The sequence below is a fragment of the Choloepus didactylus genome, chromosome 1 (assembly GCF_015220235.1).
Source record: "Choloepus didactylus isolate mChoDid1 chromosome 1, mChoDid1.pri, whole genome shotgun sequence".
In the NCBI taxonomy this organism is placed as follows: domain Eukaryota; kingdom Metazoa; phylum Chordata; class Mammalia; order Pilosa; family Megalonychidae; genus Choloepus; species Choloepus didactylus.
In genome coordinates, this window is record NC_051307.1 from 57,911,660 (window position 1) to 57,932,589 (window position 20,930).

The 20,930-nt window shown below is 34.5% G+C and overlaps 1 protein-coding gene across 1 annotated transcript in view; it reads left to right on the forward strand.

The window, feature by feature from the left end:
- EPHA6 (EPH receptor A6) overlaps positions 1-20,930 on the forward strand; it is a 1,002,097-nt gene that overhangs the window by 789,767 nt on the left and 191,400 nt on the right. The window contains 1 exon segment of the mRNA XM_037834014.1: positions 7,137-7,262. Within this exon segment, the coding sequence (XP_037689942.1) occupies positions 7,137-7,262 (126 nt within the window).

Below are 20,930 nucleotides of genomic sequence, written 5' to 3' on the forward strand. Positions count from 1 at the left end.
GCTCAGAATCATTTTTGAAAAAAGTGGTGTCATATAAAAAATTATTTGATTTCCTTTTTTCTCATTAGAAATGTGTTGTAGTGCCAGGCAAAGAGTAGATGCTTCAATAAATATTTATTGAATAAATGAATAAGTGAATGAATGAACAAAATTTAAAATGAATGACTTATTGATAAAGAGTTCCCTTTCACAGGGAGAAAATTATTTGCTTTCCTCTAAGCATTATAAAGTTACTATTAGCCTAGGAAGCAGTTAAGCAGGTGGAGTGCTTCCCCAGGTCCTAGCAAGATATTTACCTAAGGAGCAATTTGTCACTTTTCATTTGATCATTCATTTTTTCACTTATGCAACTTGTATTTATGAGACCCTATTCTGTGCACCTTCTGATCAAGTTAGAGGAGACCACAGTGGGCTCCCAGCTAGCCTATGTAATACATCACAATCAAGCAGTAATCCTTTCTTTACCAAGCTAGTCAGGGCAGACAGCTTAGTCATTCCCAGACTGCACGTTATCAGTTAAAGAAACGCAAAAGTAAAGGTCTCCGTGGAGTGCAAGATGCATTCTTCCAATGCCTTACGTGAAAATGCCTCTTCTCAGTGTTGCTGGTCTTTCTCACTGGTAATGTGACTTTTAGTGAGTGCTCGGCTTCATCCGTAATCACAGAAAAACTAGGAAGCATTTACTCAAATAGAATGAGTTTATAGTTTCTTCTTTCTTCTCTTAGTGGAAAAGAGAATGAGCAATGCTATAAATTATTATAACTGAGTACTTGGTCTTTGTTTACCTATATATTAAATATCATAGTACCACTAAATGCCAGCTCTACAGAAATAATTTTTAGTATGTACTTTCTCTATGAAAGACCTTCAGCAAGCATATGAAACCTGCAAAATGAAAGAACACACATCTAAGATACTTCCAAAGTTACTATCAATACTCCTAAGAAATTTAGTCAAATTACCACATGCAACCATCAAATCTGAGACTCATTTTAAATGTTAACATTCTTAGAGTTTGTAATTCTCAGAAGAGAGGTCTGAAGCACTGAAGGGCTATTTTTAATAATTTTTTTAAAGTTTCATTCTTTTCATGAATCTAAACTACATAGTGTAACATCTATGTTTATATTTTCCTATAAATCTGTAATAAACATTTAATTATGTTGTAAATTGAAACAGTTCTTGTCCTAGAACTTTTCTCAAAAGTGTACCTTCGATCACTCCAAGCACCATTACGCCATTACCTTGAATGTCAGCATCCTCGTACCATTTTAACATTTAAACTGCAACAGAACAAAGGAAGTTGAAAGAATAAATGATTAATAACTGAGCTATCAAGGAGAATGACGAGTGGCTGTTTACATGAATAAAGGTGAAATCAGCCAAGGCTTGCTGCTACTGCAGCCAGTGGTTTTAATTCTTTGCTCTGGGCCTGCACTTGCCCTGTGTGCCCTGGGATGGTGAAGGCAGCCCTGCTTCACCCTGCTGCAGCCTCCCCTGAAGGAAGCACATTAACTTTATGAAGTACGGGAGCACGGGCATCTTCCCCACATCCCAAGGAGGGCTGCCGAGGCCGATGGGTCCATAACGGGCATTCTAGGGTCTCAGCAGTCCCATACACAGAAGCGATAGGTGGGTCAGTAAAGTTTAAAGTGGAAAATTACCAAAATTGAACATTCTAGAAAACATGAGAAGATTTATAGCCTCTTATTAGAGCTCTGGAAGGAAAGCTTTGGAAGGTTAGGTTTTAACCCAAATTGGAATGCAACATTTAGAAGTAAAAGGGAGTTGAAAACTGGAAGTATAAAACTTTTGCTTTTTTTTTTTTTTAATCCCATATGATTTAAAAGAAAAAAAAGGAACTTCTTGCATTTTTTTAAAATGCTACTCTGTGATTATTTTTGAGAAGAGATCTACAATTAGCAACTATGCCAGCCAAAATGTTATCCCGGTTTTGCCTTACTAGAGGACTAGAATATCTTTTTAATTTTCTTATTTTCAGCTGGGAAAATGACAGGCACTTAGGAGGAAATTCCTGTGTGTGTCTATAGAACGTGGGTTATTTCAATTCTTTCTCTCCCTTTTACTTTCTCCTTCCATCTCTTCTTTTTCCTGTTTTGAAGGCAAAGATATGCAAGTATGCTCAACAATATAGTTTTTGAAATAAATAACAGGAAGCATAGCTTTGGCAAAAAAAATCTTTAAAAATTCTGTATTTCAGCTTCTTATCAAGGTTTAAGAAGAGATGTTAAGAGGAGAAACAAAGTAGGAAGAACAGATATAAATAGAAAAAGAGAGGGACATATAGGAAAGAAGCCATTAGATACACAAAGAATGGAGGGAAACACACAGTCTGACAGAGAACAAGTGAAATGAGGGAAAGAGAATCTTCAAAGGTTCAAAAGTGGCATTCCTCAGGGAAAACAACCCTTGGCATGGCATTTGGTTTATCAGACAGCATTATCTTTGCACACTGAAGTTACTGTTACTGTGGCTCAGAGGTGTTATCATTAATCCAAAACACACAGTTATGGAATGGTTACTATGTACCTGTTATACAACTCAACAGGGGAAGTCAAGGATGAGGAAAAGATTGCTACTCTAAATGCATGCACACTCAGTTTTCAGTTCTTCAAATGTTTGGTCACATGCCTATGAGTAAACTTTTTTTAGCTGAAACTCTCCACTGTAGCAATATTAATTCACTTATTTATGCCATTTTATATATATGTGTATATATATATATACACTACTTTACTATATTTATTGTATTGTTATAACTGTTATAAAACTCTTAAAATATAAAATAGAAGGAATGAAATGAAGATATCTTGAAATAATATTCAGTTTACATATTAATGATTTTAAGTTCAGGTTATTATGATACCTGATTTCAAATAATCACATCAAACAAAGGCACAATATACACAAAATGCTACATATTTAGGGCCTAGTTTGTTATAACAGTAAGGCAAATCCATATTTTTAAAACTGTTCCCAGTGATTTTTGTGGCCTACTAATTTTTAGAACTGATTATATCATCTCCACTCTTTGTAATTTAGTTGATAAAGAACTCACTTTAAGAGTTGAAGAGAAGGATTTGCCATATTCTATGTTTATTTGGGTCTTCATTACATATTTTCTAAAGAAAATATGAAGACCACTGTATCAGGGGTAACATCAGCTGAACTTGGGCCAGGGAAAATCGAGGCCCTGCCCTCATTGCTCAAGCCCTTGATGTAATTTATTTCATCCATACTTTAGCATTTGCTCAATGTTTTATTGTTTAAACAAAAGTCTCTTATCGCATCTCCATGAACAAAAATGTTTGAACACACTCCCCAGGGGATATCATGAACATATATTATTTATAATTAATTTATTTGAACCAGTATGGTATTATATTATGTAGATTTACAAAACTAATACAAACAATAGCAATTACAAAAGTAGGTAGTAAAGAATGAATAGGTATTTTCTTCCTGCTGCCCAATATATCATCTTCTATGCACTCTGCTCATTCACTCTCCCACCCCAATTTTGGAAAACACTGGCGTAAACTCACCATTGAATATGATATAACAGAGGAGGACCAAACACAGTAACCAACAAATTAATCTTCCTGCATTACCTCAAACCCGTGTTTATGTGCACAAGTATGTGCATGTTAAGTTTTCAACTCTAAATTGTTTGTATTTAAGTCAATGTATCCATGGTCTCCCCATAGATCAAAATAAGTACTTGAAAAAATATAATGTAATAAACATAGTTTGAAAGAGTTGTACATCTAAAGTTCATATTTATAGCACTATTGCCCAATTAATAAACTTTTCTGAAATTAGATTTTGAAAAATAATATTCAAGGAAGGATTTTCTTCTGTTTCAGCAATGTTTATCTCAATTTCCCACCTAAAGAAGTTTCTTTTTTTCCCAAAACATCAGAATATTAAGTAATAATGCCTGCTTACATTTATGAAAATTTACTGTCATCGAATCCTCACAAATAATTCCAAGATATTAGTTATTATTCTTATTTTACAGATGAAGAGATTGAGACACAGAGTTTAAGGTCATGGTTAGTTTATCTTACACACAACTTTTTAGCAATATCTAATTTCCACGTGTAAAGCTATTTCAGGTAGATCTCTGCAGTGTAAATTAAAAATGGGATTTTGCTTCATAGAGTTTCAGTGTTAAGTGTATTTTATTACATTATAATTATTTGAAAACTGGTAATTCATAAACATTCTATAGACCACCTCACTTTCCAATAATTTCAGTTCTCAGAATCCTCCATTAATTATCCAGGCCAGATGTCAGAATGCAGATAGGTCAGTTCTGTTTTTTTCATATTGTGAACTCTTTATGACCTATTAATTGGCAAATGCTTCTTAGTATTTATTACTCTCATACAATGCTCTTCAGTGGGCACTACTATAAATTTGAGAGAATTCTGCTTTATTCAGGGAATATTCCGTTTATTGCAGCATCCTCAGCATTCATGACCCTGCTTACTAAACACCGGTAACGTTCCTCCCAGTCATAATTTCTAGTGCTCCCTGCATGGAGTGTCTTATGTTAGTTTATCCTACAGAAGCAGTTAATAGTGTCTCTCCTCTATCTGATATCTGTAAGTGTTTGAAATAACATTAAAGTAAGGTTGCCAGATTTAGCAAATAAAAATACAGGATGCCCAGTTACCTGGCCTATTTTAGACATAATATGATGCCAACATCACATCCTGGCATCTCAGATTTATGATACTTAACCAGTCATGCATTCATATACACCAGCTTTTTTGTTTTTTTTTTCCAGATATAAAAAATGACAGTTTTTTTAAGGAATAGATGCTACAATAAATGAAAGACCTTTTAACCCATTGTAAAAAAAGCATAAAGCCATTACAAATGATGCAGCAAGTTTAGAGAAGTAAAAGCTGCTATCAAATATGACAGGCTGTCACAACAAAAACAGTAATCAATGTAATCATAGCAATAAAATAATATTTGTATTTAGTTTCTTTCAAGAAGTTAAAATAATGGGCTTCTTTTCTAAGTTAACAGTTTTGAATAATGTTGGCAAATAACAAAATCTCAAATAAAAATCTCTAATGGTATATTACTATATTAATACTTTTAGCATCACTGCTTCACATGTTCTTGATTTTCTTCAAATTTCCTTTAAGATAATTTCATTTATATCCTTTTTTTCTTTCTTGCACATGACTATATTATTCTTTTTCTTTATGTTCTAATATTCTTGAACCAGTCTTTCTATTACATGAATTCAATAAATCCATAATCAGCTAAAATTGTATTATTTCAGTTTTTTACTACATATAATAAAATCTGAACTTTTTTGTAATTATTTTCCCTGTTGTAACAACATTGTTTCTTTTTGTAACTTTAAATAAGAATGTCATATAAATACATGATATAATTACTTCCACCTCATATTCAGTGAAGCACCTTGGTTATGAGCATTTTTCTCAGTGATGAAACATTGCAATATGGTAAATGCTTGGTGGGAAGCGTTGCACACAGGCGCGTATTAACTTTGTGTTCTATAATAAATATTCCAGGCAGTAACAAAGGAGAAATTAGTTTCACTGGTGGTTGAGAATTACTTTGTAGCCTACCACTTGGCACTTTTGCCACACTTAATGTTTAAGGGACCCCAGCACTGCCTGACAAGTCCATTTTACTAATACTATTTAAAATCAACAACAAAGCAAGACTGTGTATGATTTTCTTTCTATGCTTTCTTTAATCCAATATGCAATGAATGGGCCTCAGCCAATAAGACATACATTGTAACTTTGCCCCTTCATAAAAAAAATCTAAGAAATGCTGGCTTTTCTTTAACAACAACTTTCTCCATAGAAACAAGATACATAGAATGTAGCATAAAGATCCTTTTAATCTGTCAAAGTTCAACGAAGCCTCAAATTTTAACTGCTTTTAAGTGGAAATTTTTTGTCAAGGAACAGTGAAGTCTCCACAAATAAACACAACTTTTCCATGCCTTTCTAAATCTGAGTGTGGAAAGAGGGCCTCAACATGAGAAAATCGTGGTCCTGAGGGAAGTTCCAGAGGTCCCCAATGAGATGCATTCCTTTGAACTATCAGTGTTAACTTGCTTTTAGGTATTATTCTGATTTAAGATAGGATGTATCAGTTACCATTGCTACCCATGCACTGATATCATATGTATATTAAATTTCTTTCTGAGTGATTTTAGTGTCTTTCAGGTCATTGAGACACCAGATTGTAATGTACAATGTCAAAGTGCAAGGTTTCTAACTCATTTTCAAAAAATAGCAAGTCCATAAATAGAACCTGGCACATTATTTTTTCATTTTATAGTGGAAAAATTTTATCCTGGAAATCTGCTAGCTATGTGCAGTCACTTCCCCTCTCCAATTTGCTCATCTATAAAATGAGGGGTTTTGACTGGATGATTTCTAAAGTCCTTTCCAACTCTACTGTTCTTTTATTCTATGATTCATTATGTAATTTTATGGACAAATTTCCAATTTACTTTTCTTTTTTTCCATTTCACAATATGTTTCTTTAAAATGAAAAAGCATATGGTTCTACCTTTGCAAACTCTTGTGTATTGTCCTTAATAGAAAAAAAGTAACAAACTAAGAAGTGTGTACATTGATTTTCTCATCACTATTTCAAAAACACATGTAATGTCTAAAATATGTAAAAGTTTTCCTTATTTTAAGCACTAACATTTATAGACCTATAGAGTAAAGCACTGCTCCTTTTGGTGCAGAGTAGATCCCAGATCCTGTTCTGGCTGTTTTCTTCTCATGGATGTGAATTCTGCAAATAGACAGTACTAATGGCTACTATTTATATCCATTTTGTTGTTCCACAGCAGGACTTTATGTTCTAAGTGTAAGTTTAGAAATTTTATCGTAGCCTTCTGTTGCTCTAATTGACACTAAGAGTAGCTTGTCTTTTAAGAAATAGTTTGACTTTATAAATGTATGGATAAAAAACTTTCCATTCCTTTAAATGGAGGTACACTGTCTTTATTGATTTTATGTTCTATTCCAATTAAATGATCAACAACTTTTCCACGAAGGAGACATTGATTACTGTCAATTTTTATCTCCTAAAAGGATCCTTTCCGGCCATTGGGGTGGAGGCGTTTTGCCCCAGCTTCCTGAGGGCGGGGTTTTTAAATAGCATCCAGGCACCGCATCCAGTGCCAGGGGGAGGATCTTTGCCCCCCAGGATTCCTGCTGGTAGGTATTTCAGCTGAAGTTTTCTGCCGCCATATACAGAAATAGGACTATGCTTATAGCTGGTAGTCCTACACTTCAAAAATGAGTATTTTAAAAATACGTTGTTGAAAAGAAATGCAAGTGACTTTTCTTTTAGTGCCTCAATCACATTTATGATAACTAATGCTGTGGCAATAGCATAAAAGAAGGGGAAGAAGGATCTGTAATCTGATAACCCAATTAGCAAAAGAAAAAAGATTACACATAGTAAGAACTAGAGATTGCAATTTAAGAGTAAAACAAGAATTGATTTAAGCCACTTAGCTACTCAGAATTGGCCAGAAAAGAGAAATAAAATATTAAGTGTTGTCCACAGAAAGAATAATTTCATATCTGAGTAAGTCTATAGAAATTTAATTAAAGTTTCATTCCCCTAAGAAAAATGATTTGAAGAAAAGCCAGAAAGTAGCAAATCTGGCAAATTATTTTTTTATTAGAGAAGTTGTAGATTTGCAGAAAATACAGAGTTCCCATGTACACCCCTATTATTAACACCTTACACCTTAGCACCTTAATGTGGTATGTTTGTTAAGTTTTCAAAAGACTATAACTGCACTTGTGCTATTAACTATAGTTCATGGTTTATATTAAAGGTCTCCCTTTGTGTTATATGGCAGAAATTTTTAAGAAAAGAAATTAATGCACAATTCTCCCTAAAAATACCAATCTGATTATATAGGCCAGGGTTCTCCACAGAAGCAGAACCAAATTAATATTTATATCATATTAAGATATTTATTTTTAGGAATTTGCTCATGCAGTTGTGGGCACTGGAGCTGGCAAACTTGAAATCTGTAAGGGAGGATTTCCAGGCTGGAAACCCAGAGAAAAATTAATGTTGTAGTATTGAGACAGAATTTCTTTCTTCCTCAAGTAACCTTACTTTTTTTACTCTTAAGGCCTTCAATCGATTGGATTAGGTACACTTATGCATAAAAGAGTTATCTCCTTTGCTTAAAATCAGCTGATTGTAGATGCTAACCACAGCCACAGAATTCCTTAACAGCAAAAATCTAGGCTAGTGTTTGACCTAACTGGACATGATAGCCTAGTCAAGTAGACACATAAAATTAACAATCTTTCTGAACAAAGCCAAATTTTATCAATGAGAGAAACAAAATATAGGATTTTGTGCATTTTAAAATGCAATTTCAAAGTCTAGTAAATCACTTTGTGGGTTATCCATGGAATTATTTTAATCACAAATTGTTTCTTTCCCTGTCATTTTAGTAAAATGTCCAACTCCCTTCCTCCATTGTACCTGAAAAACCCAAACCCACTTTATATTTTACATTCATCTTAACAAAACAGAGTTAGGAAATTGATTCTTAGAGGAGTAAAGAATGGGGAGTAATATAATGCTAGCAAAACATAATTTAATTGATCTAAGGTAATGTCATCAATGTATTCAGGGAAACTAGCCCAGACACCATTTAATGGAAACATTTGAAAATCCTAACATCCTAGAAAAAAGTGGGATATTAAATAAACAAAAACACATATCTTGCTTTTCTTAGCAAAATTATAGTAACAAAGCCTAGGTTTATTACCCTTCTCCACTTAATTAAAACAAACAAACAAAAAAGTAACAAACACCAAACATGCCCACTGGATAATTTTTAAGTGGGTTGAGGCTTGGTAGCCAACAATACCACTGATACGGTAGAAGCCAAAGTTATGTGAACCACAAGATTAGCAATTTTAACTCTAACGGGTGTCATGCCACCTTATTTCTCCCTAGAACAGATCTTGTATCAATTGCACAGGAATTTTTGTTGTTGTTACAAAGCATTGGAAAGAAGTTGTTATATAAACCAGTCAGTCAGAATTAACTGCAAATATAAAAAATTTCACTTATATAATTAATATCTCGGTTATTAGAATTGAGGTGATGAACAGATGATTAGTAGTTTAATGGCTTAACACTTAACACTTAATGACAAATCTTAGTGGATTTAAATATGTTTGGCAGAAATGACATTATGAAGTTTAGTAGTGACTTGAATTATTCAACATCACTGCTAAAAAAAAATAATAACCCTTGTTATTTAGCCACTAAGAATGATAGAAGTAAGATGATTTTTCCACAATACAAACACAGAAACAACTTTCCAGAGAGGGATTAAAAGAACAGTCTACACTCATTTCTTCTAGGCTTTAGGCCAAATTTGCCTCCAGCTTTCATAGGAAAGAAACTCGTTCAGTTTTCATGGCTTACATACAAATCAGGTGTAACAAAATTGCTTCATAAAAAATGTATAGATTTAAACTTGTTCCTGTTCCCTCAAAATGAAATTAACTCGACTTACTTTTCATAACTTATATCACTTTGATAAGTGATCCTTGCACACTTTCTCCAGTATTTTTCAGTAATGACTTCTACCATTTCAAAGGCAGTATTTATCCCGTCTCATTCAACTATAGCTTATTTTCCAAGAATTTCCTTCATAATTTTATGTAAAGAGGAATGAAGAAGTAATCGTGTGAAGTTCTTCATTAAGTTTCATATTTGAAAAACAAACAAAATCCTAAGTTTCATATTTGAAAAACAAAATAATCCTAAATTTCATATTTGAAAAACAAACAAAATCCTAATAGTTGAACTGATGACCCTTTTTCAGAGCAGGACGCAGTTCTTCCTCTGACCTCCACTTTAAACAGTTGGCTGAAGGTCACTGCCCACTGGGCAACAATTAATTTGTTTTTAATCAACTGATTATATATACAGCAGTATTTTCAGGGTCCCATAAGATATTTGCTGTGTTATTCAAGGAATTACAAAGCTTGTTCTAATGATGGTGATAATGTAGTTCCATTATTTACCTTAATCAAATGCAAATGAGATATGTGACAGTCTTATGTAAAATAAGGTTTTTTTTTGCACTCACATCACACTGTGCTACCAAGAACTGTTTATGTAAACAGTTCCTATTGTTCATGTTTCTTATTTTTAAAAAGATCACAGTAAAAAGGTTATTAGTCTTAGTTTCAGATGGAGAAAAACACCAATAAGTAATTAGCAGCAAGATGAATAGCAAGTATATCAAAATGGTTAATACAATGCATTTCATATAGTAATCACCCAATGATATAAAAAAAAACAGCGAAAAGGAGAGAAGATAGGGGAGGGGAGTGAAGAGATGAGAGGGGAGGAAAGAGAAGATGGGAAAGGAGAGGAGAAATCAGAATGACATTCTAATTAATTATATGTTTTACACCACAGTCTTCTCCACTGTATTCCTCCCTATTAAAACTAAATCCTACCTCCTTGAAAAGAATTAATGTCACTCTTTTAAATATGTTATCAAGCATAATTTCTAAAATGATAATAAGCACATTCTGTTTGCTCCTAGTCATTTCTTTTATTTAATTCTGTGGTCAAACAGTACTTGAAAGTGGGATAGAACATTTTTTCATATTCCAGAGTACTGATTATACATAGAGTCTGAGACTTGTGGCTTACCTATGACAGACACCACCTTTAGTCAAATCCTTTATATTTTTGAAAATTTCGTATGCTTACCATATACAAACAAAAGCAGGATTGACAATAATAAAGACATTGAGAAATAAGATTGTGCAATGATAATTATATAGCAATATATGAAAGTTTTGTTGATTCAGTTTTCTCTGTCACTTCATAGCATTAATAACTGACATCATGTGGCATCTTAAATTTACATAAGAACTGAACATTGGAAAGTGTCTTATGAAATTAGACATTTATAAAATGTAAAAACATTTTCATTACCGATAATCAGAAAATATCCTGGGTTGAGTATGATTGGACCAACAAATGCTTAGCTTACATATTTATATCAGTTGTGGGAGATTTGATAATATTTCAATTATTATATTTTATTTTATTTTTACTCAAATGTAAGCCTTAAAGTAATAAATTTTTCAATTATAAGTTAAGTGTGTGGAAGGAAGTATATGCAAGAGTAGTATGTGGGATTTAGAAACAGATAGGTTCTGGGAGGAAAAAGTCAATGTTGGCAATGTGGTTTCTTGGTTAAGAGCATGGTTCTGGAGTCAGGCTGACTGTTTAAATCCCAGTCTTGCCTCCATATGACCTAGAACAAGTTAGGTAACATCTCTGTGCCTCCAGTTCCCCATTTGTAAAATAGGGGTATTCATAGTACTTATCTATAGGTAGTATTGAGGATAAAATAATAGCTGTAAAGTATTTAGGACAGGATCTGGCACATAGTATTGCTTAATTGTTAGCTATCATTAAAAAAAAAGTCAGCTTTGAAGGTCTCCCAGATACTTCCTTTATGGTTAATGTCACCCCTCTTTAGTTGTTTAGGGGCTATTCTGAAACACAATCTTGGCTGGCCTGCCTATGCTTTAAGTACAATACAATAAACATAGAAGCTCTTTTAACACAGTTACCTGTGTTTCTCTTCATTGCTTGTGTTGTGTTAGGTTCAACGGAAATGACAAAGATAGAGTGAGTAACTGTCTTCACTTTCTTGTTTTGGCACTCCCAGGAGACTTCATTTCTACTTACTCTGAATCAAATAACAGCAGAAATATGGACACATGTTGACACAAGTGAAAAATAAGACTTGCTTTGCTTTAGATGAAAAAAATTAATAATGGAAAGTGGTGATAGTGGCATAGCATTGTAAAAGTAATTAATACCACCAAATTATACACTTAAAAATGATTAAAACTGTGAAGTTGGTGTTTTATATATATGTAACCACAATTTAAAAAAATTTTTAAAGCAGACTTGCAATTACTAAGTATACAATTAGTAATAATGTTAATATTGTTTATTTCTTTACCCTTTGGAAAGAACTTTGGACGAGCCCTCTATGCGAGTAGCCAAACCTTTTCCTAGTCACTTTACTGTACTCTTACTATCCATGTTAGGAAATGAGTTTACAATCCATTTTTCTGTAAACCAATATCCAACTGCACCATTGCTAAAGCAGAGTACTTATAGTCCTGAGCTAATATTAAAATGTCTTCGTAGTTCATTAACAATGATTATCAATATTTTTCTTTCCATATTTCATGTGAAATCCTATCTGATATGGAGTCAAGGCAAGTATCTATGCACTATTACCCAGTCAAAATTTTCCTTTTATTCAGAAGGCATATGGTTTAGATGTTAGAAGTGAATCAGGTATAATAAATAAGGTTGAAACTGCACAAAATCTAGGATCCAGTGATATATTATCAAGTTTTGGTGCATATGGAAGACTGAAGAAAAGTAGTAATGCAAATTTATAAGACTGGGTGATAGATTTTGAAGGAATATACAATGAATTAAGGAAATTGTTTGGAACTCAATATGATTTCTAGGTGGAAATCAACAGTGGAAAAGTACATACCTTTTATATACAATCAAAGTTCAGTTTCCAGAAAAATAAAGTAGACTCTTTCATTTCTTCATATTTTCATACCTTAAAACAGTCAGTAGCTTTGTTTTAGATCCACAATTTGACATTTCAAAATCAATCACTTATGACAAAACAATTTCTACTCAGTATAGTTATTTCAATGATGATAATTCTTTGTATATCATTCTGTAGTATATATAATAATTTGTCCTATTTTATCTTTAACAAAATATTGTTATAATAAATATATACAAATATACCCATTTTTTACAAAAGAGATCCTCAGGGAAAAAAAAAAAAACCCTCTCCTTTAAATGAAGGCTGCATGTTTTGTTTAAAACATTTCTGCATTTGAGAATGTTGCCAGTTACTGTGGATAAGGCATTTGAGTGTTTGTGCATCCTTATATTTAAATCAAGAGCTAATTGTAAAGTTTATGGAAAAAATTGGATTAAATATGCAAAGTCAAAGACATAAATGATTCAAAATGTAAACTATGGTGAAAAGAAAAACCTTCCTCTGGATTCCTACCTTCTGGTTTCTTTATTTCTTGCCATTTACATGATTTCTAGCTCTGATAGTCCTCACTCAAGACCCAGCTGCATGTCTCTCTGGAGAACACTCCTCTTCCAAAGTTTGTACACCAGCAGCCTTCAGAAGGAAACCCTGCAGAACTGCAACTATTGAAAAACTAGGATGGGGACCCTGAGGCAGACCTGGGAAGGAAACCAAGATTATAATTTTCAGGACTAGGGATAGGTGAAAAGAACAGAAGGTCACTGAGAGAATGACAAACAAACAGAACCCTCCTAGCCAAGGGATGCACAAAGAGGGTGACATGAGTGATTGCATTTTCAGTCATACTACTATAAACAGCCCTGGACCATTATAATCTTTATTTTCCCAAGGTAATTTTATTGAGATATAATCACATACCCATACAGTCATCCAAAGTGTACAATCAGTTGTTCACAGTATCATCATATAGCTGTGCATTCATCACAATAAATTTGTGAACATTTTCATTACTCCAAAAAATAATTTAAAAAATAATAAAAGTGAAAGTAAAAAAGAACAACAAAGCATCCCATTCCACCTATTATTCATTCACTTTTTTGTCCCCATTTTTCTACTCATCTATCCATAGCCTGAAACTGTTGAACTACAATCCGACTGTGTGATTGTAAAAGCCTTGTGGCTCACACTCCCTATAATCTTTTAAAGTAGTTGCAATACAGTTAGTGCTCAGAGAGTTATTTTAAAACACTGGTTTAGGATATACTGATAGCTTCTAAACTAGCACAAGAGAGGCTAACCAGAAAACTACAAGGTTGTGTTCAATCTGCTTAGTCTAGTGTTTAAAGTCATTGGGTTCAAGTAGCATGTACATCATCCTTTTAGATCCTCAGCTTACTTGAGGAGAAAGAAATACACAAAACAATTTAAAACTTAAGGAAGACAACTTCAGTGTATCACTTGGAATAAGAAACTTCAGAATGGAAACACAAAATTGAAGGTGTCTTTCAAACTTTCAAATACCATTTAGTTTATGAAAATATTAATCTATTGCCAAGTTTACAAATTTAAGGACTCCTTGGACAGACGATCCTAACATTTTGGTATAGGTCATGGATTCAGTTTCCTTATGCATTTCATCTTGTTTCCTGTCCAAAAATAGGACTCCTAGTTGTCTAAAGGACCAGGTGAAAAATCTTACTGCCATCTCCCTGTGAAAATCAAACGAAGACTATAGACTCTCTCCCAAAAAAGTGGATGTTTGCTCGTGTATGTAAATGTTTACATGCAATTTGAGGAGGCCTGTGAACCCCTGGAAGGCAATAAAACTAGGACCCCAGGGTCTTAAGAACTCAGAATTCTGAATATAAAATTATGCTCCATTGGTATGAGTGAGCACTATCATCTTTATGTAAGACTGACAGTGCATTAAAAAGTACAAAAAGAGCTGCAGGAAGCATTTGATATCAAGCTTCTAAACAGTTATAAAGAAAAATTCTACTTTTTCCTGCCAGAAAGACAAGAGAAATCTTAAAAGAGCTTTTATGTAAGTAATCTCCAGATTTTTTTTACTAGTTCTTTTCTGCTTCTCTATTTTTGGATTCTTTAAATAGCTTTAGCCTTTGACATTAGTTATGCCTTTTCATTAGCATGAATGCTTCATTTATCTAATATAATTTGAATGAGTTTGGATACTTAAAATCTGGATTTCATATTCTATGGATTTTTAAATTCCCCTTTGAGAACATATTCACCCCCCAAAGATTTTCATGCTTTATTATTACAAAATCTGCCAATAGTTGAAACTATCCACACTTTTAAAAGAATCATCCAAGCATCATTTTCTTCTTGCAAAGAAAATTTTTGAAAACAAGGAACAGCCTTGCTAAATTCGCTGAATCTCCACATGAATCTGTGTTTAATCTTTTTTTGGTTTGGGGTTGTTCTGTTAGTGTATTTTAACCTTAATTGGAAACATGATAAAACAAAAAACAAAACAAAAAAAAAACTGTGCTGCTCTGTTGCCTCCTCCAGGAGACCCACAAGGCAGCATGTGTACCCTCATGGGCCACTGGGCTAATTAAAAATATAAATCATGGGGCTAGATAAGCCTTGTTATAAAACATGTATCAGCATTAATTCCTTTGCCTTGTAAGAGAAAGCACAGTAGAAGCTGCTTTGCAGCACAATGTTGGCTTTTCATAGTTCTATGCACAGAGAAATATGATAGAGAAAATATGTTAGCAAAATTTAATATGTTTTTTCTAAGTAAACAACTGGTCGGTATTGCATAAAAGACTAAAAAACAAGTAGAGGAGAGAAAAGAAGGTAGTGGGTTGTTTATTAGATACCACATGTATGATTTATTTTTTAAATGTTTTTATCCATTAAAATCAGTTTCATGATAAATAACCTATTTAGTTTAGGAATCATTAAATACATCCTAGCTAGAGGTTTGTTTTATTTGTAAATTTTCTGTTAATTTTCTTTGTTAATTTTCTTTGATACAGAGTTACACAGAGACCAAAAAGTGAATATTTGTTCACTTGTTACTGTAAGACACTTTTGAAGCCAGTGTAAAGCATAGCATTTGAAATACAACTCGAAGTTGTTATGCTGTCTACCAAAAGCTTGAGAACTCATTCTTAAAACACTCAGAATGTGTTAATCGTTTCCCTAATGTCTTGTGTAGAGGTTTTGCAAAAATATATCACATTGCTACTCTTAAAAGTTCTCACGCATGCCTCTTACAACTGAAATTTCAACTGTTAAAGCCTTGTCCTTTTAATCCTTGTATAAAAAGATTAGGATAATTAAAAATAAATTGGTTTGTAAAGGAACCTTAACATAAATTCCACAAATTGATGTTTGGGAGCTGTGGGAAAGCAAACTCTAAAGCGTTTTTCCAATAAGTTCCCTTAATTGATACTTTCAGTTTATATAGAACATTAGAGAGCTTTATGGGAGCTTTAAAATACTAGAAATTCTCATGGACAAAACAGCTTTGGTAGCAACACAGTGACCAGTCCTTGCCTTTCCAGGATATGGCACAGAGATTTAGAGTGTTCTTTTATTTTCTCCAAATTAATGGAAACCCAAGTATCATTTTGGGATATAACAAGATAGTTAAGCACTCAGACTAACCCTGGCTCTGCACTTGCTCATTGTGTGTCCTTGGGCAAGCTTCTTAAACTCTCATTGCTTCAGTTTTCTTATCTCTTAAACTAAGCTAATAGTCATACCCAAGGGTTGGTATGAGGATTAAATGAGTTAACACATGTAAAGTACCTGATACACTGAAGAACTTAGAGAACGTTAGTTATTATTACATGTGTTACTACTACATGTGTGCTGATTTAGACGTATTATCTATTTTTAAATTATCCACACAAAAAGTTTTTACAGAAATAAACCAAGAACAAAAGTAACATACAATTATTTATTTGACATCAGTTTAATTTGAGTTTGAACTTAGACATTACACAGTATTTCAAAGCATGAGAATTCTGTTGTTTTGTTTAATGCTACCTAATGGTAATTAATCTATTGATTATTGCACAGTTCCTTATTTCATAATAGTTAGGAAGCTAGTGGTTATAAATCAAATCATTTTAAGACATTTTTAGCTTGATCATTATCATTATATTACTTTTCTAAATATGGATGTAATTCAAAATCAGGAAAGTCATTGTTAAAAACTAATGGTCTGCTCTTGGTTGAATACATGGGAGCAGAGACTTGGAATGCACTTGGAAAGGTGTGGGAGGAGGCCCTGTCCCTACTGCACAGAGGCAGGTCCGAGGATTGGCGGTGGTGGTGTTCTGTGCTCATGGTGAACCCATCATGGCTGGGCTGTCCTGTATGCTCCACAGGCAGATCCGGCACAGAACTGGAATAGGGGGTACAGCTTTCAAATCTTAAGGAAGGGCATGACTCCACCCACAGAAGGAGGGGCTTGGACAGGTCCTGGGCCTGGTTGTTGGCACGGAATGGAGGATGAAGAGGCACCTCTGAGCAGAGTGTTTCTGTAGAAGGCATATCACATGTTAGTACTTCCAAGGAAAGTTCAGCCACCCAGACAGTCCAGCCTTGTGACATATGTAGCTGCATCGTGAAATATATTTTGCACCTGGCTGAACACCTGGGCATATACCATGGACTGAAACCTTATATGTGTGGGGCATGTGGAAGAAAATTCTGATTCAGGACAAACCTTCACCAACACCAGAAGCAGTACAATGTAGAGAAACCCTTAAGAAGGGAGGAAGGCAGGGCCTTGTTTGTGAAGAACTGCAGAGTTTGTGTAGAACTTCCCACATCACAGAAACAGAGGAATAGAACTTCCTTGCTAGTTCAAGCAGTCTCCATCCAGAGGCCACCCACAGCAAGAGGAAGACACCAAGGAGAACCAAGAGTGGGAAGGCCTTTCACACAGGACAAATGCATTACCAGTGCAGTGAATGTGGTGAAGATTTCAGTCACAAAGACACACTTGTTAAGCACCAGAAAGTCTGCACTGGAGAAATGCCTCATAAGTGCAGTGAATGTAGGAAATATTTTAGCCATCACTCTAACCTTATTGTACACCAGAGAGTTCATACTGGAGCAAAGCCTTACAAGTGCAACAAATGTGGGAAAGTCTTCAGACACAAATCTACACTTGTTCAGCATGTGAATATCCACACTGGAGAAAGTCCTTACTGTTGCAGCAAATTTGGAAAAGCATTTAGCCACAAATACATCCTTGTTAAACATCGAAGGATTCACTCTGAGGCAAGGCATTATGAGTGCATTGAATGTGGGAAATTCTTTAGCCAAAGCTCTGATCTTATGGCACACCAAAGGGTTCCCACTGGTGAAAGGTTTATGTGTGCAGTGAATATGGGAAAGACTTTATCAGAAGCTCTCACCTTGTCTGTCACAAAAAAAGAACACAGTGGAGAAAGGCCATATGAGTGCAGTGAATATGGAAAAGCCTTCAGCTTAAACTTTCACCTCTTTCAGCATCAGAAAATTCACTCTGTAAGAAGGCATTAAGAGTGCCAGGAAAGTGCTTGTTCAACATAACAGTGCACACACAGGAGCTTTGTGGTTAGCCTTTGAGAGGGAGCCATCAGTCATATACTGAATCTCATATATCTGAACATCCACACTGGGGAGATATCTAATGAGTGTCAGGTATGGTGTGCTTTCAGGAAATGAATTGCACTTTCTAATCTGCTCAGGTTCCTTTCTAGAGTTATGTCACTGCCAAACCTATGTCAACTTTACTAGCTGCTGTGACATTACTCACCCTAACATCCTCAGGGAAAGCAGAACTCTGTACATTCTCTCACCAGTACCTGGAGGGAATCTTGAGAAACCTGAGTTCAAACAGGGTCCCCATTTCTTTCCCTCTGACTGCTGTAAGTGTGGACATGACTTATCTTTAGTTAGGAGGATCTGAACTGAGTTCTGGTGGTGGTTTGCAGAGGTTTTCTCTTTTCATGGGCATTGTTGATCTCAAGTGATGCTTGTGATGGATATTTCCAGACTCCAATTACCTGATCTGAAAATTTCTTGCCTCATGTTGCTCTGGTTTGTGTGCTATTGGACTTATTTTTTTGTTCAAGTCCTCTTTAATCTTGCGGGTTCTTTGGTTTGACAACAGAATTATGCTCTGCACAACTGAAGAGTTCCTTCAGCTTTGTGTGTCTCAGATGGGAGAGTAGGCTGGAAGAGAAGAGTTCTCAGTCCAGTTTTGGTGTTAATTTCTATTTCTGATGAGAGCTGCTTAGGCAAGAATGCAGAGCTTTGTGGATCCAATCTTGTCTGGGTTTCAAAGTTATTTGAAGGCCAAGATATCAACTTGAGAAAATCAGTTGTTGTGGATACCTCCAATTTGTTGGAAAGCAGGATGATTTCAGTGTTTTGTTACAAGATGATGTCCCATTTTCACAGCACTCCTGAAGGGAAGCCGTTCCTCAGGATCTGCTGAGGTGCCATTGCCCTGACGGCCAGAATCTGGTATGCAGTTGGTGATTGTCAGACTCCAAGTGTCCAGGAAGGAAAGTAAATTGGTACAGAAACAATGGGTGTGAATAGAGAGGATGTGCCCATTCTCAAAGCACATCCACAAATACTCCAGTTGTGATGCCTGTACAGGGTGAGGGTGTACAGAAATTCTCAGGATCTCTTCCTGGCCAAGATCACTGGCAGAGCTAAGAATGTAAAGGTTTCCTGAATTCCTTTCACCTTCCTAGGGTGTTTACCAAATGTCTTTCCTGCACTGGCAGGAGCCCTGGGACTCAGAGAGGAGAGAAATCATATGGACCAGGAAGGTAACTTTTATAACTAGCCAGAGTTCCTGGTGACTTGGGGAAATGGCCTTTATTGCCTGCCGGTTTTTTCCTGCCACTGAAGAACAGGTACCTTTCCCAAGGCATGATCAGCGGGGTGATAGAGTTACTACATAGTTACCCACACTTCTGATTTTCCGGAAGTGTTTTATGTGAAATCATTTTGTTAAAGCTTTATTGAGGACTACAAGCAATAAACTGCACATTCTTAAAGTGTACAATTTGTTAAGTATTGTTGATTCATGTGTTCACCTATGAAACTGTCACCCTAGACATGGTAATGAATGTATCTATCATCTCCAAAATTACTTCCTGCCCTCTCATAATCCCTCTCTCTCTGCCCTTCCTCATTCTGAGGTAACCAATAATTTACTTTCAGTAAAGATAAATTTGCCTTTTCTAGAATTTTATATAAGTGAAGCCATTAAGTGTTTATTTCATCAGCTGTCTTTCACCCAACAGGTTGTGCATATGAATAGCTCATTCTCTTTACTACTATTTTAGTATTCTGTTGTACAGACATGCCAAAATTCATCCACTTGTCTGTTTTTCCAGTTTTGGCTATTAAAAATAAAGCTGCTATGAATAATTATTAAAAAAAAAAAAAACTAATGTTACCAAAATTTTGCGATATGAGTTAATGTCTCATAGCGTAAACACAGTTTAATGTCAGGCATCTTTGGCACTAACTTTCATTGTCAATAAGACATAAATCTCTTTCCCCATATGTTAATTTCCAGTATTAAAAATGGAATTACTGAATATTACTGAATCTAATTAATACATATGGCATGCCACTGCTCTCTGGACTTGGAAGGAAAATTACATTTCATTTCTTTAGACTCATACCTTTCATTTACTCTAGAACAAATCTAGATTTAGAAACACTATTCTTTTCATATACACATTTTTAATCACTTATTCCCATCTTCTATTAGCCTAATTTCTGCTCACTTGTTTTATCAGCAAATAAAATTATTTTATTCTTAAGTATTTCTCTGAGGATATGTTGATCCTCTCTAAATTTAAAAAGAAAAAGAAAGAGAAAACCTGTAACCAAATTAACATAATAAGTACCTATTTTGTGCCTAGCTCTGTACTAAATAGTAGACTTGCAAAAATGCATTAATCACAAGTCCTGATCCTGAGGTTGTTTTGGAGTAGGAGGCAGATACTTATGCTGTTAACATCAAAACCATACCTAAGTGGTATAATAATTGTCTAAGATGTAAAGGGAAGAGAAAATTAAACAACCAAGTCTTTATAAAGGGGAAAGGGATTCATGTGAGAATTTACCATGGAGATGGGATTGAAGTTGCTTTTTAAAAAAAATATATGATTTTATCAAGTGGAAGAAGTGAATAGGACACTCTTCCACCAAAGAAGAGAGGAAGAGACAAGTAGATCCATACCTAGAG